This window comes from Chenopodium album, chromosome 12 (genome assembly GCF_948465745.1).
Source record: "Chenopodium album chromosome 12, dcCheAlbu1.1, whole genome shotgun sequence".
In the NCBI taxonomy this organism is placed as follows: domain Eukaryota; kingdom Viridiplantae; phylum Streptophyta; class Magnoliopsida; order Caryophyllales; family Amaranthaceae; genus Chenopodium; species Chenopodium album.
In genome coordinates this window covers 5842881-5869610 of record NC_137845.1, presented here as the reverse complement: position 1 = coordinate 5869610, position 26730 = coordinate 5842881, and the positions used below count along the sequence as shown (strand labels likewise).

At 33.5% G+C, this 26730-nt stretch overlaps 3 protein-coding genes across 3 annotated transcripts; all 3 read left to right on the top strand.

Moving 5' to 3' along the window:
- The first annotated feature begins 692 nt into the window (after window positions 1–692).
- On the top strand, window positions 693–2687 carry LOC145571772 (uncharacterized). The gene is made up of 5 exons (XM_081630807.1): window positions 693–980; window positions 1260–1688; window positions 2082–2174; window positions 2370–2437; window positions 2560–2687. Exons 1-5 carry the CDS (start codon window positions 693–695, stop codon window positions 2681–2683), a joined length of 1002 nt encoding a protein of 333 aa, XP_081486933.1. The 3' UTR covers window positions 2684–2687.
- A 666-nt stretch (window positions 2688–3353) lies between these two features.
- Window positions 3354–9735, top strand: LOC145571771 (E3 ubiquitin-protein ligase SPL2-like). The gene is made up of 6 exons (XM_081630806.1): window positions 3354–3786; window positions 6583–6684; window positions 7816–7986; window positions 8151–8272; window positions 8605–8724; window positions 9133–9735. The coding sequence occupies exons 1-6, from the start codon at window positions 3427–3429 to the stop codon at window positions 9437–9439; spliced, it is 1182 nt and encodes a 393-aa protein (XP_081486932.1). The 5' UTR covers window positions 3354–3426; the 3' UTR covers window positions 9440–9735.
- A 1332-nt stretch (window positions 9736–11067) lies between these two features.
- LOC145570726 (E3 ubiquitin-protein ligase SPL2-like) lies at window positions 11068–13076 on the top strand. The gene is made up of 5 exons (XM_081629878.1): window positions 11068–11442; window positions 11699–11734; window positions 11836–11922; window positions 12428–12580; window positions 12936–13076. The coding sequence occupies exons 1-5, from the start codon at window positions 11068–11070 to the stop codon at window positions 13074–13076; spliced, it is 792 nt and encodes a 263-aa protein (XP_081486004.1).
- Window positions 13077–26730: the final 13654 nt, after the last annotated feature.

The following is a 26730-nucleotide window of genomic DNA, read 5'->3' as shown; positions in this document are numbered from 1 at the left end:
GCTATGGCGATTGATAGATATGGACAATGTACACTGTAATTTCAATAAAATATAATAAAATTGTTATGTTGTCATCTTATATTATATTACCATCAACCTTAAAATCTTCAAACAACTTATAATCTAAAATATACATAGGTCTATCTGTTTATCCATATCATTGTTTCATTTCCCCAGCTTTCACATATTGAAAACTAATATAGTGATAATACGGTTCCAAAACTTCCAATGTAATAATAGTAGTTTAATACTCCAAGTAATTTGCCAAAAGTAATCAACAAACTAAACAGAATACAACACTCACAAAGTCACATGCATGTACTACATAAAAGTTATCACTTTTTGGACGTTAAAGCTACAAAACTACACATTCAACCGTCATGTTTATGCCTTTAATTTAATGTTTGTGACTTTAGTTTATAAAAGAAGATACTTGCTTACACAATACACCTCATTTTAATCTAAATAATTCCCAACATAAGCTTAAACCTCGCTTAAGAAGTTACAAACTCTCACCTTAGGCTTATTTCATGTGATCAACCGATCATATTCCTTCATCATCATATAATTAGTATTATATTTTTATAATATAAGGTTTTTTCATTATTATATATATATATGTAACAAACAAATTGGACTATATTAGAATCATTGAATCAAGAGGAGATACTAAAAGGTTGGAGAGTAATAAAATGGGTTATGCAAAGGATTTTGGCCAATATCTCATCAACTTGTTCATAGTTATAAAAAATGTTATCTACAACGTAGTAAAGTTTAATAAACCGCCAATATTTTATCCCATAGGCCTTTTTTTACTCTCTAAGTACTACTATTATTGTGGTCTCTCTCCATGCATGGTTGATTTAGATGATCAAACTACTATGCATTTTTGGATCTCGAATTATAGACGTCATGATCGCCCTAACTTAGTCCTCATCCATGGTTGTGGTGGTGAAGCGCGGTGGCAGTTTTGCCTACAGGTTTGTATTGCTAATTATTCTTGAATTCAATTTTATGATTGATCCTAAAAAAACACATCCACATGTTCACTTAAAAGTCATAAGGGGTTAAATTTTGTGACTTAACAATTTATTATATGAATATACATGTTTAACATCTAACAACCATTTGCTACTTGATTTCCTAGAATAATAAACTTGTGTTACCTTATTTTTAAATTAAACACGTACGAAAATTGAGCTTGTTTGTCTCGAACTTGATTTAATGTAGTAATTTCTTTCCTAATTATGTTTGAGCAGATAAGAGAACTATCCAAATTATTCAACATATACATACCAGATTTGCTATTCTATGGAAAATCATACACCACAAACACGGACCGAACGCCTCGTTTCCAAGCCAAGTGTGTAATGGAAGGGCTAAAGAAAGGGTTTGGTGTAGAGAAGTGCACAGTCTACTCAATTAGTTATGGAGGTTGGGTGGGATACTTCATGGCTGAGATGTACCCTGACATTGTAGAGAAGAACGTGATCGTTAGCTCCGGCGTAGGAACGACCGATGATGAAAAGGTTGCGCAGCTAAGTAGGGTTGGGAAGCAACCAGAGGAAGTGATTAAAACGGTTGTACCAAAGGACCCTGATGCAATTAGATTGTTGGTTGAAAAATCTATATACAAATATGATCCTACACTTTTAGTTCCTGATTTTATACTTTGGGAGTTCATCAAGGTCAGTTATATTTTACTAACCATATACTTCGTCATCTTTAACTAAATAATGTCGCCATTTGCTTTTTACAGTCTTCAACACATTAATTTAAACACAAAAATTTCTTTTTGCTTGCACATTGTTAAATATTATAATCATAAAAAGTTATTACTTAGAACATACGTAGTGAGTATTGAGGCACTTCTAACAAGTTCTCACTCGACAATATTTTCTTTCATATAATAACGAGAATTTATGGGTAAATTTTTTCGAGTTTGACTATATATAGAGAAATGGTGCAACCATTTAGTCATGTTGGAAATGATATAGTATTATAAATCATATAAGTGAATATTGTGATTTTCTTGATTTTGGTTACACATGTAGTTATTAATTAAATTTGTTGCACTTTAGGTAACAGAGAATAAGAACAGGGAGGAAAAAGAAGAGCTTCTTAGAAGTTTAATATCTGGAGAAGTAGATTCCATGGTTTCTGCTCTGCCACAGGTAAATTAATTGAAATTAAGAAATGACATTGTATATTTTGTTCGAACTCTTCTTTTTACCTTAAGTTTTCATGTCAAAATTCATCACATCAACATACATTTTTTTTTTTTTTTTCCTGAAATAATGGAGTCTGGTGCAACATATGTTTGTCGAGTACCCTTTGAGTAACGGTATGTGTTTGGTGTTATTTTATAGGAAACACTTCTTGTATGGGGCGACCAAGACTACTTTTTTCCCAAAGACATCGCTCATCAGCTACAAAGGTCAATCACTAAACCCTCATTTAGTTATTATAGTAATTCAAGAATTTTGTAGAAGACTAACTATTTTTTTTGATCACGATTATATAGGCTAATGGTAAAAACTATGAATGTAAAAATTGCAGGAAATTGGGGCCTAAAGCAAGTTTAATGATAATTAAGGAAACCGGGCATGGAGTAAACATGGACTCACCAAATGAATTAAATGAGTTGATAAAAACATTTGTATTTGGTCAATTACATAAATAGCAGAAATGAGCTGCTAATTAGTGAATTGATTTGGCAATTTCTACTCAAATTGTATTTATCTAATCAACTATTTATGCTTTTGCTATGATTGATTTTTAATTAGCCATTTCTTCAATGTGATGAACAATTGACTTAATTACTCAATATGATATTGAGTTGTTCAATAACTTTTGTAATTTTTTCTATACAAACATCTTTCTCATAAAAAATTTCCCTAATTGCTACTCAATTAAGTATACACTTGTTATTTACCTATATTAACGCACATGAATACATTATATTTCTGAAAAGAAAACGACGTAAAAACTTTAAAAGTTACTGTAATTTTATTTTCATTTTGTAGTACTACATAACAAAAGAGGTGCACATAGAAATTGGAGACTATTGTTTTGGAGATTCGTGGTTGAAAGTTAGCAAATTCATCAATTTATTATTACAAAATATAGAGATTTGTTTGATCAACTCAAAAGAAAATTTTTATTTTATTTTATTGGCTATTGGGCTTTAAAAACTAAGTTTTAGCATTTGAAATTTGGACCAAGCAAATCATATTTACTTGGACCAAGTTAATAATTTGTACTACAATAACTAGTCATGTTTTCATTTCTCCTAATTTGATCCAAACTTAGCCCATATTCATCCAATTATCCACTTAGTTAAATTACGAAACTACCCAAACCTCCGACCGGCACATATTTATCTCCGACGACTTCACTTTCTCTCTCATCACAAATCAACCAACAATGTCGGCGGGAGACCAAGCAGCGGCGGCGATTGCGGCGCAACTACTTCTTGCCGGCGACGGCGCGTGTCTAGGTTTAGCCCTAGGTTACGTGGCAGTTCGAAGTCTCACCAAGTTCGCCGCCACGTCATCGGCGTTCCGGAAAATACGGGAATCACCTTCCGTACAAGTGTCGGATCTACGGTACTTGATTAAGGATGATTCCGATGAAGGAGAGAGAAATCCCGAGGTTTTGGTGGTTGTACGAGGTTTGGTGGCGTCGAAATCGGCGGTTAATGGGAGTTGGAAGAGTTTTTGGCCTGATGTTCTTGTTTCTCATGAATCTGGTGATCGTGGTGTTGTTCTTCAGCGATCTCAGAAGGTATAATTCATCTTTTTCTGAAAATTTTGCGAATTTTAAAATTGTTGTTGGTTTTAGTCGAGGAATTTGTGGGACGTTAGTGTGATTTGCGTCGGAAATTGAATTTTGTGAAATTGTTGATTTTATATGCTTTGATGATTGGTAGACTGAAAACTTTAAGTATGATTGGTTTATTTTGGGTGTTTTTTCTGTAGGATGAATTAGGGATTATATATATTGTTTTATCTTTTGAAATGGGATGTTTGATTACTTGTTAGTTTTAATTATGGATTTGATGTTATTGTTTGGTTTAAATTCAAATTGCAAACAACTATTTTAGGGAATGGAGTGGAGTTCTGACCTTGTTTGGATTGTTAGTATTCTTAGAAATGACTGATAATGGTATTATTTTAGTCGACCTGTGTGCTAAGTCTGACAAGTATGTTGGATGTAGGATAGTCAATTTGAAGTATCATAAAATGAAAAGTTGGATTAGGGAGTTAGATTGGAGGATGAGTTTGGGAATCATGAGTGTACAGAGAAGAGGAAGGATGAGTTTGAAAATTTTGAGTGCACAGAGAAAAGGATTAAGATCATAATGCATTCTGAAAATTGATGCCAAGGCCTTATAGGTTTTGCTGTGATGGGGTGGTTGCAAGGCAAGACAAGAGAGAGTTTAGAGGAGTACATGGAAACTAGTTACCATAACAACTTCAATATCACTAGTTTGTATGTATGCTACTCCATTCAGATCCTTGTTTAGCCGTAGGATTTTATCTAATAAAGAATTTATGGAGGTTAGGTCCATAAAACTCTGAGCTTTCTGCTGATGCTTGTCTTGCTCCCATTGCATTATAGTTAATCTTCAGGCATCAGCAGATGTTTTAGTCAGGCACTAACAGTCTATGACCTAGGACCTACTGCTGGGGGATATTGTTAAGGGTTGTTAGTAGTGTTGGCCCCTGTTCATGATGGTTCTGTAGTAATAGAGACTAGAGGTAAGCAGGGATAATACTGTTTCTTGTTGCTGCAATTTTGATACGCTATCTGGTGCAGGTTTAAATTGAAAAGATGGCAATCAAGTTGACATCAAAGTGTATGTAGTTCCCTTAGTAACTTACTAACCTTAGGTATAATGTACTATCTTGTTCATTGCACTGCTTTAAAGGTGGTCACTGATCAGTATTAATTAGTGCTATTGGTGCTTGTAATGATTTGAGTTTGTGTTATGGAGCTTTAGAGAGCCAACTGGATTATGAAATTGACGAAGAGTTAATATCTTTTTGTCATCATAGTATGCTTTTGCTATTCTTGGATGTGATCGTGGCCATTTCGTAGGGTTGTTTTATGGAGAAGGTGTGCATTAAGTACTGAATAGTTTAGTTAGGCTACAATTTGATGGCATTGCGCATGTAGCAATTACTGTCGTGCCTTAGCATTGGTGAGGAAGTAGCTTGTTGTGTCTTGTCATTGGTGAGGCAGACACATGCACGGGCACATAGGCATATGTGTGGGCTGTAGATTGTTGCAATAGGTGTGTGAACTATATGATTCCAGTGAAGAATTACTTTGGCCTTGCATGAAGTACCAGATTCAAGCCTGAAGCGCACAGTTGCCCCAACTATCTATTATGTACTTGTGGTATTTAAGAAGTCTCAAGTTTTACTTTCTCTTTTCTTTTCTGTATGTAATTGACAGTATCTTTCCTTGCTCTAGTAGGTAGTTGTATCCAACTAGGACTTTTTTTCCCCCCTGGTATTTACAGCCATATTGCCCATATATAAGGCCCATAGCGTGCTACATTATACAGTTTATGCAATTTGGTATCTTATCTCAAAAAATAAGATCTAATATCACTGCAAACCTGTGCTTTAAGTTTGTTTATTATTTGATCCTTTTGATTGATTTTTTTTTTTCCATCCATTTTATTGAAAAACTTTTACCGGTTTTGTTATCTCTGTTTGAGATTAGTTAAAATCTAGCTTGTTTTCATTGTCAGTTTGTATGTATCTCTTCATTCCTCTTTGAGTTATGGAAATTTATGGAGGATTTTTGAGCTGTTAAGTTACAGTTGTACAAACATTTTTGACATACTAATGTGGTGTTATGTGCTAAAAAAACCTGTGCCATAAGAAGTGAATTTTACTGTTCTACTGAAATATTGAAGATTGATACGGAGTGAATGTTCTTCTTTACTTCTTTTGAGGTAGGCATAAATAGGTGTTTTTTCTTTTTCGAAAGAAATGAAGGATCTTTCATTCTATTTTAGTTTAGTTTTTTTGCAAATGTTGCGATGCTGATGCTGAATTAATATAAATCACCCATGTTATCCTTTATGTGCTTTCCACTGTAGGGAGTTTAATGTAATTATTTCAGATCTGCTATAATTCTTGTTATATGCTTAAAACTACTGTAAACTCAACAATTTCCCACTAGCTGTGGTTTTATGAAGATTCTTTTTATTGTCCCATTGGATAAGAAAAAAAAGGTGGGGGGGGGGGGGGGGGGGGCATGTTTGGGTCTCTTTATTAAAGCTTGAGAGGAATTGGGTTTTATAGAGTTATGGGCAAGTTGCATCTTGATACTTCCAGTCAGCTATTTGGCATCAGTGACTTGTATGTTTGACGATGCAGCTATATTTATTTCTTCACATCGTGCAAATTTAATAAAATTATCTCTTATGTCTATGAGTCTTATCATTTTATTATATGATTGAAAAGAGATAGGAAACTTGTTTGTGAGATTTCTCTTTAATCTACTGTAGTATAATTTCCCTTTACGTGTTGTATCTAATTTGGTCATTACTGTGATGTGAAGTGTATATACAACGAATGGAGAGGATTTTTTGGATGGTATCCTGATTTACGCGCTGTCTTGGCCAAAGCCTGGAGAGAACCGGGAACAACATCCACAAGAACGGTAATTTTCAGTTGGCCCTGTGATTCCTATATAGGGTAGCTTTTTCTCTGCTTTCTTTCTCATGTTGATATGTTTAGATCAGAAATCTCAGTCTTGGCCAAAACAGGAATTTTGCTTCATGATTAGTGCTGTTTTTGTTTTGCAATAGTGTTTGTATCGGTACGAAGAGTGGAAGAGTGGGATCATGGAGAGGTTAAACGAGGTAGAGGGAGACCGAAAATGACTTGGTTGGAACTTGGAAGGAGTTAGGAAGGATATGAAGCATATGGATTTGCATGAGAATGAGGTATTTGATCGTAAAGGATGGAGGAAGATTTTTGTGGATGACTATAAGGAATAATCCTTTTGGTATATCAAGCCAACCCCACTTATGAAATTGAGGCTTTGATTGATTGTATAGGTTTTGTATTGAGTATTAAGTATGCAGCCGGATGAACTCATCTATTAGTTAACTATGGTGAATTTTTGGTAAAGCCTTACCATGACAAAAACTGCTAAACGCAGTAAATCGAATTATCGAAATGCAAATTTTAGGATATATAGTGACCTTTTTCGGGAATGTAGCAAGCATATTTTCAGCCATCTTCATGCATTTTATGTTCTGTTTTTATCTAAAAGGTCAAATCTGAACCATATCTAGGATCTAAGAATTCTGTGTTAGCCTTTTCTGGTGTATTTCGTTTGCTCTATATGTAGGTGCATAGATTAACAAAATTTCTAATAAAGTGAATGGATGTAAGAAAAATGTTGATATAGTAGCAAGATGGAGTAAAATGGTAAGCAGGTGTTAGAAAAAGGTAGATAAAGTTAGAGGGAGTGGCATTATGGGTAGTCTAATATTATTAGCTGTAAAACATAGACTAATTGACAGTGTAAAAAGTGAGACAGTACCCAATAGTGTGAGTGGCTCGGCGCTAATGAAAATGCAATAATGTTTTTTGATATAACTGTGCAGCAACCTGAAATATGTAAGCATAACATTGTGCAGCTAATTCAAATGAAGAATTGTTTTCCTATCTTATCTTTTTAAGAATGTTACATCTTTATATACTGAAGAATATGACTTTGTTGAGTTCATCCTAATGACTACGTTAAAATGAAGTTTGTCATTGTTTTTTTTTTTTTTTTCAGATCCCTTTTGTTCTTGTTGATGGCCGTCAACAGTCACACTCTGATTATGTTGTGGTTGACTTGGATGATTCAAATCATCCACTGCCTTTAACTACAGTCTACCATCATATGGAACCAATTCAGGCTTCTCCATATACCTTTCTCCAGGCACTTTTTGGGCATGAATACCCTGTAAGTTGTTAACTTTGCTGTTCACTTGATTATACCTTCATTTCCCCTTTTCTTTCTCCCAATCTTCAACTTCTATCAACCCCCCACCCCCCGGCCCTCCTATTTTTAAAATTAATAAACTGGCCCTCTTTCTCTTGCTAATGAAAAATGATATTGGGTTGAAGGTTGGCGTGCTTGATGAGGAGAAAATTCTTCCTCTCGGAAAGGAAGTCACTGCGGTTGGAGTTTGTTCCTCGAAAAGTGGGGCTCTTGAGATAAAATCATGCAGAGATCTTCCTTGCTTTCTGTAAGGCCAACAGCTCTATTGCTGTATGTAGTTTTGTATCGATCATTCCATATACTTGGACCCTGTGGGCAGGGTTTTAATAATTCTCATCTGCTTTAGACTATGGTATATGAAATGAAAAAATGAACGTGCTTTTAAATTTACAGATTATTAGTTAGTTTCAGGAATGTTGTATACTGGTGTGTGAATTGGTTACCAGATTATTTGCTGCTAACTGGATATTGTCTGGACTATGTTATATTTTTGAAGTGTTTTTATGTTTTGAACTGTTTTACATGACTTGTTGGATTTAGTTTATTTGTTTGATTATATTATGCTTTATCTTTCTGCAGGTCTGAACTGACTAAGGATCAAATATTAGTACAACTCTCTTTCAGGACGAAGATCTTACTGTGGAGTGGTATTGTTATTGGTTCAGTCTCGATTGGCGTACTTGGTTATGCGATTGTTAGGTATTGTTACTGTTGTTCATTCCTTTAACCTATGTGGTTGCTTCTTTTATGTAAATAGCATAGATTGAAATTGATTTTGACGCTAACAAGATCATGAGGTTGTGTCTTTCAAGATTTATGTGCCTATGGCCATTGATGCCATAATTTTTTATTTAATGCTATTATTATGAGTTGATGAATTGTAACTATGGTTGAAAGCATTCTATTTTATATAGCTGACTGCCTGACTCAAACATACAGATTTGTTTAGAGTAGGCAAAGGCATTTGACTAAATTTTTAATCAGAAACTCTTTTGAACTTTTTTTTTTAAAAATCCTGTAAGTGATTCAACTTTTTCCATTTGAGATTGATTTATCACTGTAGATTTTTGGCCTAATTTCGGTTGCTTGCCCGCTGATCATCTGTAGGAACTGGAATAAGTGGAAGCAATGGCGGGAGCAAAGGAGGGCGCAGCAGCAAAACCATTCTGGAGTTGCTCCTGAAAGTGGCAGCAGCAGTCCCGAATCTGAAGTTGAAGATGAAGAAGTTGGAGATGTTCCTGACGGGCAGTTGTGCGTAATCTGCCTAATGAGGAGACGGAGGTCTGCATTTGTACCGTGTGGACATCTGGTTTGTTGCCAGAGATGTGCGTTTTCAGTTGAACGAGATTTAGCTCCAAAATGTCCTGTTTGTCGGCAGGTTATTCGTGGTTCTGTCAGGATATATGACACTTGAGGTACCCAACGCATGTCTATTGTTAGAAGTACCGGAGAGGAAGCTTTTGTGAATATGTCTCATAGACGTCTAACGTCATAGTCGCTAAAAAACTTCGATTTTTAAAGAAGGCAATATAGGAAGATTGTTCTAGCAAATGTCTGAACCCTTTGCTTGATATTTATACGTTCACTCCACCATCATATGTCTATTATGTTTCAATATCCTGACGCAGGAGGTGATTTTTCCATGTACATAATTTTCTACTCTCCTATTTCTGATCTTAAATTAATCTAATATAGTGATATTACTCCTTTCTCTTTTGTCTTCCTTAACATTTATGAATATTTTGAATGTTGGGCAGTCCAACAAAATTCAAAACTGCTGAGACTTGTTTTTTAAATGAACTCTGTCACAGAGTTTGATTTACTTACAGAATATGTAGAAACAATAAACATGTTACCCAGCAGGTCAGGAGCTGCTATGCCAATCCCAACACCAACCCCCTTTCACGATCCCTGAGTCTGTGTACACCTTCAGAATTCCCCTGCTGCTGGTGGCTGTGATGCAGTAAATGACACTGCAGCAAGCCTGACACTGCTGCTTGGGGCTCATTGTTATTTGTTACAGCTTGCATAAGATCTTGTAATCTCCAAACCATCTTGGATGGCTCTCTTTAGAATTTACCACCATTTCAGGTTCGGCTCATCAATGTCATTTTCTTTTATCTCTTAAAGAGGATTACACAGGGTGGACAATTTTGCCTATTTAGTAAACATTTGCTCATTTTGGAAAAAAAAAAGAAGAAAAAACTACCCTTTGCTGCACCTTAGAATTTGTTATATACACTCGGCTGTATTGAATACCCATAAGTATTTTGTTCTCATTTTGAAGATTGTTTTTCATATAATCTCAAACAAAGAGCAAAAACTAACCTTAGATTAGTTAGGTGTTCAGTACACCTGAGAGTATATAACTATCGTTCGCTACACCTTGTACATTAAAGGTTATGTTTAAAAACAAATCTAATATATATATATATATATATATATATATATATATATATATATAAAGGGGAATTTTTTCCCGATGTTTTAGAGAGCCACGTAGGATTTAATTTTCTTAGCGCGCCATGCAAGATTATAAATTTTAGTTGTAGCCAATTAAATAAGAGATTATTAGTTTCCTTTAAAATTAATTAATTCAAATGCCACGCAAGCAAAATTGGCGAATGATATTTTTAAGTTTAAATTAATTAAATATAAAATATTATCTTTTGATATTAGGAATTTTATCTAAATATGAAACAAATTTTAGCACATAAGTACCAAAAAAAATTAAAAATTCAAACAAACCGTGCATTACACGGGCTTCATCTAGTTCATTTAAATAAATAAATAAAACTACATGATATATTTAACTATATCCCACGAAAATTATATCCTAGGAAAATAATAGTAGTAATTAAAATTTAAAAAGATAAATAAAAGAAAACATATACAAAGTATATCTTATCAACTATACTTCCTATATTTTCTCAATTTCTTGACTAAAAAGTCATCATAATTTCACTTCTCCCTTCCTCCAAAACCCTCAATATTTCATATTTAGTGTCTTCCAAACAAAAAAAAAAACACAAAACAAGAACGATGTCAGTGATATTATCAACCATTTCCTCGGCTGCCCTAGCCTATTTTGCATCATTAGAAAAGGCTAAGACTCAGCAAGCTTATGACACAGTCGAAACCCTTCGCGGTATACCGGAATATCATGTGTCCGGCTTACAAACAATCATAGGCAGTCTTCCTCACCATGATATCAAAAAAATTGTCTTCCTTCGCGGTGTTGTTTTGCCGAGTTCCTTACTAATTAATAATGTAACTAACAGTGGTGGAGACCAGGGCTCATCACCGTCTCATGCGTCTGATACGGCCCAAGGTGTACCGGAACCGGAGTCATCGGTGAATATTCTTCAGTCCCCTAAGACCCATCAGCAAGCTGTTGTGGTTGAGAGAAGTATCATTGTGAGTATGACCTTCCTAGTTTCTTTCTTAGATAAAATAATATATCATTATAATTTTATTAGGGTTTTATGTTAGGGTTGTGATTATATTTCTTAATCTTTCTAAATTATGTCATGAATTTTAATTATATCTGCTTAATAGATTGTTGGAATGAAGTTGTTAAAGTTTAATGATAATTATATGATTATATCATTTTTTTTAATTATTATTATATGAGTGTATATTTTGACACAATAATATTCATGTGAATTGTTAGTTAGCCTCAAACTTCATTCCTTATGTTTTGTTGCTAGTAAGTTATTTTGATCCTAATTGAAAATTAAACAATATTGACCATAATTTTTGCACAAGTTCTTCAAATTTGACTGATTTGATTTTTTTTTTTAATTGAAGCATGGATATAATGAAAAATCTAATTTTTTGGGCTTCATCAACAAGAAACAAGAGGGAAAGAAAGTTGTCTCCAAGGAACGCAGACAGGTAATTGCCATTCTCATGATCTTCATATCGTATACTCTACAATGTATGTACATATAACTCTTGGTTAACCAAGGCTCATTGGGTCATTTCAAGCTAACTCAATTCTATTTTCGTCTTGACAATAGGCCTTCGAAAGCTAGCGAGTTGCGCAAACCTAAACCTACTAGCCCTAGCTAGTTTGTGACAATATCAATACATTAGCAAAAAATCGAACATAGTATTGCAACTTATTTTGTTTGCGTTTATCATGACTCAAGTTCAGCTCGAACTTGAGTTCGTTGTTACTTAAATATTAAGCTTACTATGAAAACCAATTAAGCTATCCTAAATTCATGTTCACTTGAGTCATTAAGATCTCTCATTTATTGAACCCTAGAAAAGTAAGGAAAGTGATATGCCTCGATCGATCTTCACAACATTTATAGTAGAATTTATTTAATCCTGTTGTACTCCCTCCGTCCCTAATCTACATGTTTATAAAATGCTCAATCTTCTCTTCCCACAGGTTCCCTTCATCATTGCAGAGAACACAAATCACAATATATCAATACCAAGCGGCAAATACGTTGTGATCAACTTAGAGGATACCGATGTTCAAATTCCTCTACAAAAAGTCTCTTCTGATAAGAGAGAAATTTTTAATCACAGTGACAATAATGTAAGTAGTTGTACAAATGCATTTTTCATCATCAAATTTATCTAAATAACTATATTCATAATCCTATAATATATAATTTCTCTGTTTTTTTAAGTTGACACATTTTGACTTACGTTTTTTGTGATTTATAATTACGATAAAATATTGATGTTTGAATCATTTCAATGTAACTTTTATTATATACTTTTATAATTTTACAATGTTGATATATAATTAGCTAGAGATATTAATCGTTAAAATTGTGCATTGATTAATGTGATAAAAATAAGGTGTCAACTTAAAAAACGGAGGTAGTATCTTGATTATTATTGGACAATATACATGTATGCATATATTAAATTGTCGTGTGTTACAGGGGTTTAAACTACAAGTTGATGAGATTACTGAAGAAAAAATCCTTCCAGTGGGTGATGTTATTAGTGCTGTTGGCATCTTTAGCTTGGAAAATGGGGTTCCAAACATTAAGCCTTATAAAGAACTTCCATATTTTCTGTAAGCAAATTTTTAGCTCTTTTTCCACGTTTTTTCTATGATATTAGTTAGAATTATCTAATGAAATTAAATCGGGTTATTTTCGATCTTGTACTGTAGTACATCCAAGAGCAAAAAGGAGTTGGTTGCGGAATTATCTGCTCAGTTAGAGAACGCAACAGACTGGTCGGAAACACTCTCGAATTGGTCAGTTGGTTTAGCTGGTTTCGCCGTTGGTGCTCTTTTACTACGCATTGCCTTCAGGTATTGTTCACTTCTCTAATGACTCTACATATAAATTGTATACAATCCATATAGAACTTATAGGAGTCATGTATAGTGTATTAGCATGTTCGGCAACTTTAGTTGTTGAAATAATGATTGTTTCTGGTTTAGCTACTACCTAGATTAGTATGTACAATTCGAACTAGTATTAGGGTTGACGTTGGTTGAGTCCATCTATTACATAATGTTAATTTCATATTAAGTTGGTTATTGCTATGTACGTACAAATTGTGTTAATATGATTGTTGGTTTTTTTTTTTGTTTGTTCGACTTTGTGTTATATAGGGCATCAAAGTGAACAGAGGATTTTGCATGCTTGATAGCAACCACATACGAAGTAAGGATTATATATGAAGGGACATCTTTAGTTAGTACCATACTATTATTCCTTAATTTCTAATCTTATTTAGCGTACATTGTCAATTGTCATTATGAGAGATTAGACTATTAATTCTCTTTTTCTTCTTTATAAGATCAATAAAAGTATGAATAGCAGAGAGTACTTGTAAGATTTTAACTTTATGCATGGTTAATGCTTTTTTAATTTATTTATGTGATTATGTCCATATATATATATACCAAATTCATATGTAACTATTGGTTGTTTCCACACTATTTGCCTCATCAATCACCAATACTTAATTAAAATGTATTGGTCTAACTCATCACTTCTCACCTCTCTCGAGTTTTTAATTATGAGAGTTTGTGATTATAATGTGATAGTTCCATGTATTTTTCACATTTTTTTTTAGTCTTCACCTTTAATGACCAATATTTTTTTGCCCAAAACATGCCCAACCAATGGTTACCTTGCGACTTTTGTAGATGGCAAGTCTTGGTCTAAAGTGGAATCAAACAACTTGATACATAACAAGACAATTTGTAGGGATTATGTGCATTTAGTACATAACAAGACAATAAATGAAGGATTTATCGTTGCATTTTTCAACGAATATATGAGTACTAGTAAAACTAACTCAACTAACTCAATGGCTAGTTCCTACCAAACAACTAGCTTCGTGTAAATGAAATGTCATACTTTGTCAATTTGTCATATTCTCTCAATCACGATTCAACCAATATAGCCGTGCAATTGGAGTACTTAGCTAGAATAGCCGTGCATTACTATTATTGTACATGATGTTTTGTCGCGATACTTGACCACATCACATGGGAATACATACTAATTTACCTAAGCAAAGCAACAAGGGAAGGGCCATTTATTATCGGGTGCGGATATGTTAACTAATACACTTCTTCTTACCATTAAAAAAATAGTTTATTAACTCGAAAATATTTAAACTAGAAGTGTAGAAGTACCAAAGAATTGAACCACATGCAAGTTTGAGTGCATTTAAATATTTAATACCTTTTCCTTGTGTTTCAAAAACATCATGCAAATATAAGAAATTCTAATATATCCTTACACAACGTAACGCAAATATCACCTTATAGTCTTTTTCTAAGCTTGTATGTGGGTAATTCACATAGCTTTTAGGGTCTCCATTCGTAGAAACACTTTCTCTGTTATATCTTATTAGTTGACACACTTAATTTAGATATGTATTTAAATGAGGCATGTCAAAAGATGTTAAAAGACAAAAGACACTCCTTACCCACCAAACTAATTAAGTTACAAATTAATTTAAAGTCATTAGTAAGGATAAATAAGAATTATACATTAAGAAATTAAATTTACTCAAATGAAAACGTGTTAATTACAAATAACTTTTTTAAAAAAGAATACATTTCAACTAAAAAAAATGAAAGAAGTTTAAATTATTAGAAAAAGGTGTAAGAACGAAACTCTTATGTAAATAAGGGTAAGAAAAGAAAAGATTTATGAAGCTTAAACCCATTCATTATTTTATTCTCTTTTCTTAACTTAATAGAATCACAATTCCTTGACATACATTCGTAGGTGTTCTCCTAGAGATTGCTCAAAATAAATTACATCTTTAATAATCAATACATTAAATTATTATTTTTATGGTACTTTTACTCTAACTATTACATGCATCTTAAATTTAAATTCTTTTATGACAATAATTAAACCAAACCTAAATACAGATGAACCAAAACATAATTCATTTTACAGATATTCACAATTACTCTGAATCACATATCCAAAAATGTGAATAATATCGAACTTACTTTCCCAATGCAAAAGTGTATTGAAATGTATATTAAGCCATCTACCGACATAAACATGCGGTGACAAAACATACATGGTACTATGGTAGTATCGTGTCATATTATACATTTCATTATTATGTTGTGTACAAATTTTTTTTTGGTATACTTTAACTTTGCATTTCATCTCAACCTCTTAATTTTTGCCAATGTTTTTGATTAGATGTGATTTTATATTACTAGCTCAATCATATTGACATATTCATTGGTAAACAGCATCTATTTTTATTATTTTTGAATGTTGTTTTTTCTAATTTTAAATTAGTGATGGCAGAGCATCGAATCTAAAGAGATTGCAGAAGGAAATGCAAAGTTAGATAAGATGCGAAAGTATCCTTTGTTTTGCTATATCAAAGTGGTAACCAAGTAGTACTACCAAGGACTAATTATAGCTCCTTTGGTAAATTCTTGCTTGAGTCGGTGAATAAAAGTCGTGATAAAGTATAAAAATAATATAAAGTTTTGATTACTATGTTATAAAGTTTTGATTCAGCTAATTCTATGGTATCAGAACCAAACTAGTATGAATATATAACAATATGACTAGTATGTTATGGGTTTAAAATTTCATCCACCTCTTTCTTTCATCTAAAATGTAATTAGTAGCGCAGAATATGAAGAAATTCATGTTGCATCTATAAATTAAAACCATAGTGAACAAAAATATAAGACGGTTTATAAACCAAATCTGATGAATTGAGCTAAACTGAAACGATGAATTTGCCACCTGGGCCGGCGTAGCCTTTACATCTCACAACCGGGGGTGGACACGTAGCGACAATGATAATGGGGGTGAGTCAGTGTGGTATATGCTCTCTCTTCCAAGTGTAAGAGTGGTATAATGAGATTGGGAAGAAGTAAGCAAGAAAGAAAATGTACCAATAATGAATAATCTCTGGTGTTAATTTTCCTGAAACAAACATATCATTTTCAGAAAGGGCACCCTTTTCTAAGTAGTCCCATGCAATTCTACAGTCCTGCTTTTGTTCTTTTTCTTCTTCTTAACTCCGTGAAAGTGATTTCTCTCACACCAACTATTGTCCTCCTTTCTCCATTCATTCATATATTCTGCATGTGTTTATTATTGTATGTAACCTAACATTTTTATTTGTGTCTTAAACGTTCTATGTTCCAAATTAATAGTTACGTTAAATATATTTAATGTTCCGGGAAACAGTACGTTATATACTTGTATGTCGTATGTCATTACTTATATTAAGGGTTTGTTCTGATTTATTGAATTGAGCTAAATAAAATTGTTTATGAGAGAAGGAAATTAGGAACCGAACTAAAATTAAACTGAAAAGAACAAATCTTAAGTGATCGATGATGGTAGAATGTAATAAGTGATCAAATGGACGACGTGGTTCACTATTTGTTGTATGGAGTAGCTGACCTCCATTGTGGAAACTAAGTAATTTGTATCGACCTAGATAACGTACAAGGTCCAACATCTATGTTACAAGTGGTAACATGCATAATTGATTATTTGATATGGTAGATTAAGTTACTGGCTGTATTGTATTAAAACCAGTGAATCTATATGATTCTAGTTTATATATGTCAATAATATGATTCAATTCTACGTATTATATATGATTTAATTCAAAGTATGTGTCCTAATTTTATCATTAAATCATCATCAATCTAGATTTATATACTTGTAAATATGTGGTATAAGTGTTATTATAGATTGTTTTAATTGGTTAGTTAGCCTCCTTTCATTTGCACAATAATGTAAACGTTGTACTTTCTGTACATCTGTGAAAAGCAATTTTAGAAGACAAGATAGGGGAGGAGAGGATAAGTATTGGAACATTAAAAATAAAAAGAAAAAAAAATTAATGGTGATAATAATAAAAAGTGAAGGGAATAAATTGTTGAGGTACCAGAGGCTTCTAGGTCTAGCTAGTCAGTAACGTTTTTCATATGTGCTGTATCATGTAAATTGTAAGGTATATTTTCATAGATAAAGGGACAATAATGAGTCGTAGTGACCTCGTCTTGAAGTTGAAATATCCAAAATGCCCTTCGTATATGCTTATCCGTCTCTAAATTTGGTTCCTTAATCCCTCGATAATAAGGATAAGGGACGGAACACATCACCACCTCCCAGAACCGCGATTAGCTTGAATTTATTTTTTTAATCAACTTTTTTTTTTCTTAGAAGTTAAGCGTAAATTAAATTTATCACTTTGCCCCCCGCAAATAATTTAAATATTTTTCACCTCTTTAAAAATAATTTTATAATTTCACCCCCCCCCCCTAAACTAGAATCTGTTATAAAATACATCCGGGTGTATCGTACACTCAATTAACTTAAGGTTAATTTTTGCTCTTTATTTAATTAATAAATAAGAAACAATCATCAAAATGAGAACAAATACTCATAGGTATACAATACACCCGAGTGTATATAACAACCTCTCCCCTTAAATGCTTAAACCTAATAATGGTACATGAAAAAAAAAAAAAAAAATCAAAATAAATAAGAACAGACTGCAGAATGCAGACATACATCTTATATTTCTGAGGTCTAGTAATACACAGCCAGCCAGCAGCTATATTAAACTAGTAAAGATCAAATGTTATTATTACATACTTCGTACAATCTTCATAACAATTCATCGTTCACACAAAAGTAATTTCTAAAAAAAAAAAAGAAGAAAAGAAACCAAATAATAATACTATTCTGCAAAAATTCCACTGATAAAAAAGAAGTTTCAGAATTCATTCAGTCCCACTATTTATATGCTTCTCTCAAAAATAATCTTGAAACAAAACTAGTGTATAAAATTCTCTCTCCTTTAGAAAAAAGAAAAGATGATGATATCTGGAAGAAATAACCATAAATCTCCTTTCCCTTTCACAGCAAGTCAATGGCAAGAATTAGAGCAGCAACTTCTTACTTTCAAATATATTATGTCAGGAATTCCTGTCCCACCTGAACTCTTCTCTACTGTTATCAGAAACCCATTTACTTCCTCTTCTTCTGGACTCTTCTCTAATCAACAATCTATTCCATGTAAGCTACTTACCCTTTTATTCTCTGCATCTAATCTTCTTGTTGGTTTTTTTTTTTTTTACTATAACAGGTCTTGTATACAGCGAGTTCATATGTTTATAGTACTATATATGTCATCTCATATTTCGTAGAAGATAATTTCATAATTTGGCGACTTTTATGTTATTTGAGATGACTGAGTCTGATATATGTGTAGATATATTTGATTTATGGTTTGTTGGATATGTATGTGTTTATTATAGATGTGGTTAGACACTATTTATTGGTTTAATTGATGTTGGGGCTAAAAATAGGAAGTATCACTTCACTTGAAAATCATAGTCACCAACCCTAATTAGGCTAAACATATTCTAGATTATGTTTTTAATGTTTTGGTTTATATGTCTATGATTGTGGTGGGCTCAATGTTGTTATTCAATTGTGAAGGGTTATGGAGACAATGAAGGGTCATGCCTTGGCCTAGGCCAACATTGTTGTGTCATTTCATTCACCACTCTTGTGGTACAACATTTTTATGTTGATTAATGATTATGGCCAATATTGAAGTATATACAATTGGGTTCAATATTAGAGATCTATATTAATATCTAGTCAAACCTTATCTTCAACCATTCATTGAATTCTTATGAAATTATTGTAAGGGTGGATGGATAGGAGATAGGATAACGTGCATCTATCAGTGCGTGCATCACATACATTTCTTACGTCGGTTACTGAAACCTATATTCTAGTGGATGCACGATATAGCTTTCCTATGGAGATTTTACATAACCGGTGGCATCATTCGCTGACCCATTTGTTGAATCTTTGTGGCATGCAGTTGGATGGGGTTGTTTTCAAATGGGATATGGAAGAAAAATAGACCCAGAGCCTGGAAGGTGTAGAAGAACAGATGGTAAAAAATGGAGGTGTTCCAAAGAAGCATGCTCAGATTCAAAGTACTGTGAGAAGCACATGCATAGAGGAAAGAACAAAACTAAGAAACAAACTCAATCCATTACAACACCAAAATCATCAACAAATGACTCCACTTTTTCAACATCATCAACCAAAATTAATCTAAAAACTTGCATCCCAAATTCCCCTGCAATTTCTTGCTCAATTTCACCATCTAATAATGATATTGCTACAACTTATCCTTATATTATGGGTCAAAAAACTCAAGCTCACTCTTATCAACCCACCACTTTTTACCCTTTTATGTCTCCTCAATCTGACTCTTCTAATTTTACTCAGTCAACTCAAAATTTTACTGCCCCTCACTGTCTATTGGACTCTGAGTCATATGCTCAGCCTAAGAAAGAAATGAGGTTTGACTCTTACTTCTCTACATTTTTGTACATTTGCTCAAGTAGATAGGCCATTTTCGAGTTTCTATGTTTGTTTTTCCGGAAAAATAAAAGTTCAGATAAGTTATAATGAAACTAGTAAATTTGGATACGTCGGGATTTTAGGTGGAAAGAGCTCACAAGATTGATGAATAAATTTAACCAAATCCTTCATTTTGATGGTGTTTAGGGTGGCAAATCTATCTTGAGAGAGGTCACTAGGGCTAAAAATATTCAATTTTTTATGATTGTTTTCTCATGTGTGGTTATTAGTCACCTAGTAAAGATGATCTTTGTTAGATTAAAAGTGAGTATTAGTGAATTATTAATTTCATACTACTTTGAATAATAGAACATATTGCTTCAAATTTTTGGATGCATTATTAACTTTTGTAACACACACATATACAAGAATGACTACTTTTTATATTTGCAACATGTTTTGATTATTTTGTGATTGTAAATATCGATTTCTTATACTCTACAGGTACTTGTAGCTGAAAGAGCAATCAGGGAAACAAATGGAGTCCATATCAAGATGGATCTACTGTACGAAGACATCAAAGGAGAGTAAGAAATCAAAGATTAGGACGACGATGGACTCATAAACTATTCCATCACTTCCTAGGTGATTGTTTGTGACTAACTAACTAGAGATCGCGACTAATAATGAAAATCCTCATTTGATAAAGGAGGGAAAAAAAAAAAAAAAGAGGACGAGTGATCATCTTTAGTTTATACGAAGGTAATAACCTTATAAGCATGCATCGCATGTAAAACATGTTTTGATCTTGTGGCACTGAACTTTCTTGTATGTAGATGTTTTTGAACGGGCAACCACTTTTAATGTTCCATATGTTTGTCAATAATCCTTATACAATGGTCTTGTGCGCGCCTTCATACAAATTCAATACTTACGGAGTACACAAGTTTAATTTGGTGTACATTAATGGGCACTAGTAGTGATTTGAAATCGCGATAATTTTGTACAGGTTTGATCATGTTCAAAATCTCTATTAGAATATCACTGCATAGGCTTGTAAGCTGTAACAAATCTATGCATAAACAATAAATGCTAATTTTTCCAATTTTCAACTACAATCCTTCATACTCTTAATTCTATATACTCCTATTCTCCTAGTACTTGCATCATGCATTATAATGGGTACATTTTAGCACTTTTAATACAATTATATAAGTTTGGTTCGACATGTTTCAAAAACTTTAGATTTGGCCCATTTAGTTGGGTAGAGCATCATGCTATAAACTTTAGATTCGACCCATTGAGTTGGACATAAGCATCATGACCCCAAAATTACTAGGCTTGTACCAAAAACCTTAGCATAATAAAGTGTTTAACTCTCTCATTCTTTCTCAACGTGAGACACTTGAATATGTTGTTTGAAAAGTTTATGATTAAACGTACACCCTCAATTTATATGCAACTATACATGCACAAATAATCATGCTTGCTTTACATTTAGGTAAAGTATTGTGTAGAACGGACTCAGACCCATTGAGTTGGACATAAGCATCATGACCCCAAAATTACTAGGCTTGTACCAAAAACCTTAGCATAATAAAGTGTTTAACTCTCTCATTCTTTCTCAACGTGAGACACTTGAATATGTTGTTTGAAAAGTTTATGATTAAACGTACACCCTCAATTTATATGCAACTATACATGCACAAATAATCATGCTTGCTTTACATTTAGGTAAAGTATTGTGTAGAACGGACTCACATGAGTCCAATCATCCAAACAGAAAAAAAAAATATCAAAAATTAGATAATAATGGTCAGATATTATATTATAAATATCAGATATTAGATTATAAGTGACAGAAATTAGATAATAATTGTTAGATATTAGATTTCTTTTGTTTGATAACAGATTATATTGGTTAGGTATTAGATTTCTTTTGTTTGATAATACGTTATATTGGTCATGTATTAGATTTCTTTTGTTTAATAATATGTTCGTATGATCAGGTATTAGATTTATTTTGTTTGATAATAGATTATATTGGTCAAGCATTAGATTCTTTTTGTTTGATAATAGGTGATATTAGTCAAGTATTAGATTTCTTTTATTTGATAATATTCTAGAATTTTAGGTAAATTCTGATAAATTATTTTATTTACAGCGATTAATTTCACATTTGAAGAAATCGAAATGCGTTTGGTTCATTAGCTGGTAAGTTCAAGTTTTGCTTTAGATTGTGCTATTACAGACTTAAAGTGAGTAGTTCCTGTTGTTATATGCTTTGTGCTAATGAACTTTGGTTATTGTCTGCTTATAGACAAGGTCGATTATTGATATCAAATGTGTGTACTGTTTATTTTAGGCTATGATGATTTATCCTGTTTTAATGATGTTGAAGATTGAATACCAGAAACAGAGGTGTATGTAACTGAGAGAAAACAAGAGAATAAGAAAAAGCTACAAGAGAAATAATGGCGGCACCGCCCAGGGTCTGTCAAGGAGGCCGTCGAGAAACATAGAGATATTAAGTGGTACCTTACTTAGGTGGGGGAGGGTCACCGACACCGGGATGGGAGGGGGAGGGTCGTCGGCCGCCGATAGGGGACTAGGCAATGACAATGGGTGGGGGATCGATGAATGTGTGTATTATAAACCGAACTCACGTAAGTCCGTTCTACGCAAAACCTTCTTTTATTTAAGATCGTTGAGTAGATAAATGTGTAGTACTTAATAATACCTTAAAGTCCTATACTTTTTTTTTTTTTTTTTATGATTAATGACAAGACATCGTTTTTACTTGACAATTTAAAATCTTTTCATGTTACTAACCTCACTATATAAATATAGTAAGTAATATTTTTAAGCTCCAAAATAGCAGTCATATAATTACATACAAATTGAAGTATTATGATCCAAAATAAGGTTGATCATACATGTATGTCATTACACTAACAAATTAAACATCTCAAACTTGATATTTATAAAATATAATAAAATTTTAAATTGCTAAATAATTTGCACTATGCATAACTTAAGTATTTGCTTTTTGGTTGACTTAAAAAATTTATACTTTTTTTTTTTGCCCTTTATAAACCATATTGTGTCTAGCAAGGACCAGTGGACCACTATAAAATAATTAAATTACCTAGAAAAATTATACTTGTAATTATTTTTCCCAATATATATGGAGTATTTTTTTTATCAACAAATAACATTTTAAGAAAATACCATATAAAATATATTGTATACACAGATTCTTATATATGGCTGGGCACTGGCTACACCATATGACCAGCTATTGTGGAGGTTACTTCGTTAGTGTAATATGGGTTATTTCGTCAATGTTATAGGGGTTATTCGGTCAATGTTACACGACTACTTTGTCGGTTTTATAGAGGTTACTCGATTAGTATTATTAGAATTATTCGGTTATCGTTATTGCAATTACTTTATTCTTTTATAAATGGTCATATAATATAGCTAGTCTATTAGGAAAGATATGATAGAATCTCTAATTAATTATCTTATGGTAGTACTATCTTATCTTAGGAAATTATTGTTAGTTTCCTAGTTTGATATTATTTGGTATTATCTTCTCCTTGTAGCCCAAGGAGTCCTCTTGTATAAATATTTGATCATAATCAATGAGAAGGGTAAGCAATTGAGTATCAATCTTAACATGGTATCGGAGCGGGTTATCTAAATTTTTTTTTTTACAATCATACCTTAAACAATGGGGGACACCCCACCACCACCACCACCCCATCGTGTGAATGGTAAGTGGATTATCGATACCGGTTGCTCCCATCATGTAACCGGCGATCTATCTTGTTTGTTGGAAGTGCGTGATGTTGCATCTTGCAATGTAGGCCTCCCGGATGGCCAAACTGTAATTGCTATGAAAGAAGGGGTCGTGAATTTAACGGACAAAATAACTCTTCATAATGTTCTTTTTGTTCCTAAATTAAATTGTAACTTGATTTCGGTTTCACAATTGTGCTCTACTAATAATTGTGAAGTCATAACTAACTCTACAATATGTACTATACAGGACCAACGCACGAGGGAGGTGATTGGAACGGGTAATCTCAAGGATGGACTATATTATCTTCGGGAGGAGGCATCAATTGCGGCTATTTCCGTTGAAGACACCTTGAAACTATGGCATAGGAGGTTGGGGCATCCTTCCGAGAAGGTCGTAAAATTACTTCCTTTTCTTAGTAGTACTAGTGGTCATTTAAATAAAAATTGTGAAGTGTGTCATCGTTCTAAGCACACTAGAGACAAATTTCCTTTAAGTGAAAATAAAGCTTCCCGTATTTTTGAGATAGTACATTGTGATTTATGGGGGCCATATGCCGAACCCTCTTCTTGTGGTGCTCATTATTTTTTGACTTTAGTAGATGATTACTCTCGTGCAGTTTGGGTTTATTTATTGATTGATAAAACAGAAGTTTTTAAGATATTTATGTCTTTTATTGCAATGATTGATAGGCAGTTTTCTCAGAAAATAAAAATTGTACGGAGTGACAATGGCACCGAGTTTTTTTGTTTAAAAAATTATTTCCTTGCCCAAGGGATTTTATTTCAAACCTCTTGTGTTGGAACCCCACAACAAAATGGGAGGGTAGAGAGAAAACACCAACACATACTTAATGTTGCCCGTGCCCTTCGTTTCCAGGGGGGTTACCAATTTATTTTTGGGGAGAATGTGCTTTAGCGGCGGCTCACATTATCAATCGTACTCCTTCTGTCCTTCTAAACAATAAAACACCTTATGAGATGTTATTTGGCTCCCCACCTCTTTTTAGTGAACTACGTGTGTTTGGGTCATTATGTTTTGCTCATAATCAAAGGGCAAAAGGTGATAAATTTGCAAGTCGTAGTCGTAAATGTATATTTGTTGGGTACCCTTTTGGGAAGAAGGGATGGTATTTATTTGATCTTGATAAAAGGGAATTTTTTGTGTCTCGTGATGTACGATTTTTTGAGGATGTTTACCCTTATTTGGATGCCGAAAGTACAAACATTGATGTTACTACCGATGGTATGAATGCCACTATTAATTTGGGTGAAAGTACGGATTACTTTCACACCCTTGATCAAAGTGATGAGGTGCAACCCCGGCAGCCACCACCTATGGCAGTGCCGACACCACAGGTGGCAGCTGACCACCATAGTCCGGCCCGTACAGCTCCACCCGAAGCTACAGTCACGGCAGCAGGAAGGGAGGATGAAACGGACGAGGCCACGCCACCTACCTTAATGGGGCGTGGTCATCGTACTAAAATTCCTTCTACTAGATATAAAGATGATTATGTTACTCACACTCATGTGGCTCGAAATAGTCCATCTAAAGCTTCACCTAATCCAATTGCTACACCTCCCTCAGGTATGCCGTATCCTATAGCACATTATGTTAGTTGTGATAAGTTTTCTGCGAAACACCGAAATTTTGTTGCAGCAATTACAGGTGGGAAGGAGCCACGATCCTTCAAAGAGGCAATGCAAGACCATGGTTGGAAGATGGCCATGAAAGAAGAAATGCGTGCCTTAGAAGCCAATGGCACGTGGACTTTAGATAAGCTTCCTCCCGGGAAGAAAGCCCTTGGGAGTCAATGGTTGTATAAAATCAAATACAACTCTGATGGGAGTATTGAAAGATTGAAGGCAAGGTTAGTTGTCTATGGTAACCATCAAACCGAAGGCATTGATTATGATGAGACTTTTGCCCCGGTTGTGAAGATGACTACAGTTCGTGCTTTTCTTGCCATTGCCGCTTCTAAAAATTGGGAGTTGCATCAAATGGATGTTCACAATGCGTTTCTTCATGGTGATTTAGAAGAAGAAGTGTACATGAAACTTCCTCCGGGTTTTACCACTGATGAACCGGGCCTTGTTTGTCGCCTTCGAAAATCTTTATATGGGCTCAAGCAAGCTCCTAGATGTTGGTTTGCCAAGTTGACTACGGCCTTGAAGAAATATGGTTTTATACAATCATATTCGGATTATTCCTTGTTTACTTACACACAGGGATCAATTCAATTAAATGTGCTTGTGTATGTTGATGATTTGATTGTTGCAGGGAACAATTCTACAGCTTTAAAATTGTTCAAAAATTATTTGAACACTTGCTTTCATATGAAGGACTTGGGCGTTCTAAAATATTTTCTTGACATTGAAGTTGATTGTCATTTTGTTCGGGATGCAATTCAAGAAGGTCTAATTACTCCTATTCATGTGCGTACTAATGAGCAACTAGCGGATGTTTTTACAAAGGCCTTGGGTAAACAACAATTTGATTATCTTCTTAGCAAGTTGGGCATCTTTGACCCAAGTGCTCCAACTTGAGGGGGGGTATTAGGAAAGATATGATAGAATCTCTAATTAATTATCTTATGGTAGTACTATCTTATCTTAGGAAATTATTGTTAGTTTCCTAGTTTGATATTATTTGGTATTATCTTCTCCTTGTAGCCCAAGGAGTCCTCTTGTATAAATATTTGATCATAATCAATGAGAAGGGTAAGCAATTGAGTATCAATCTTAACATAGTCGCACACAAGACATGTCATTTCGTATAATATTATTATTGCTCTATCCACCAAACATTTTTAGAATTGAAAACTTTTTTTCGTTGAATAAAAAATTGTGACAAAAGTTGTCCTTTTCTAAGACTTATGGAGAACACACGAATTATGACAAGCACACTGAATATAATGGTGGATTGCGTGGTGTTGAAATTACACGTTGGATTTCAAGCATTATGCATGATCAAGGCGTGTGTTTGGCGTGTGCTTTTATACAATCTACTAGTGGGAGGTTGCCCAATTTCACGTGGAACTATGCAATCACAAATTTT

Excerpts from the sequence above, each read along its gene's own strand:
- LOC145571772 (XM_081630807.1), top strand. The coding sequence starts at position 693 with ATGGGTTATGCAAAGGATTTTGGCCAATATCTCATCAACTTGTTCATA. Across the intron at positions 981-1,259 it reads GGTGGCAGTTTTGCCTACAG|ATAAGAGAACTATCCAAATT; the intron begins GTTTGTATTGCT and ends ATGTTTGAGCAG. Across the intron at positions 2,175-2,369 it reads TGGTTTCTGCTCTGCCACAG|GAAACACTTCTTGTATGGGG; the intron begins GTAAATTAATTG and ends GTTATTTTATAG.
- LOC145570726 (XM_081629878.1), top strand. The coding sequence starts at position 11,068 with ATGTCAGTGATATTATCAACCATTTCCTCGGCTGCCCTAGCCTATTTT. Across the intron at positions 11,443-11,698 it reads TGGTTGAGAGAAGTATCATT|TTAGCCTCAAACTTCATTCC; the intron begins GTGAGTATGACC and ends GTGAATTGTTAG. Across the intron at positions 12,581-12,935 it reads TTAATCACAGTGACAATAAT|GGGTTTAAACTACAAGTTGA; the intron begins GTAAGTAGTTGT and ends CGTGTGTTACAG.
- LOC145571771 (XM_081630806.1), top strand. The coding sequence starts at position 3,427 with ATGTCGGCGGGAGACCAAGCAGCGGCGGCGATTGCGGCGCAACTACTT. Across the intron at positions 6,685-7,815 it reads GAACAACATCCACAAGAACG|ATCCCTTTTGTTCTTGTTGA; the intron begins GTAATTTTCAGT and ends TTTTTTTTTCAG. Across the intron at positions 8,725-9,132 it reads CTTGGTTATGCGATTGTTAG|GAACTGGAATAAGTGGAAGC; the intron begins GTATTGTTACTG and ends GATCATCTGTAG.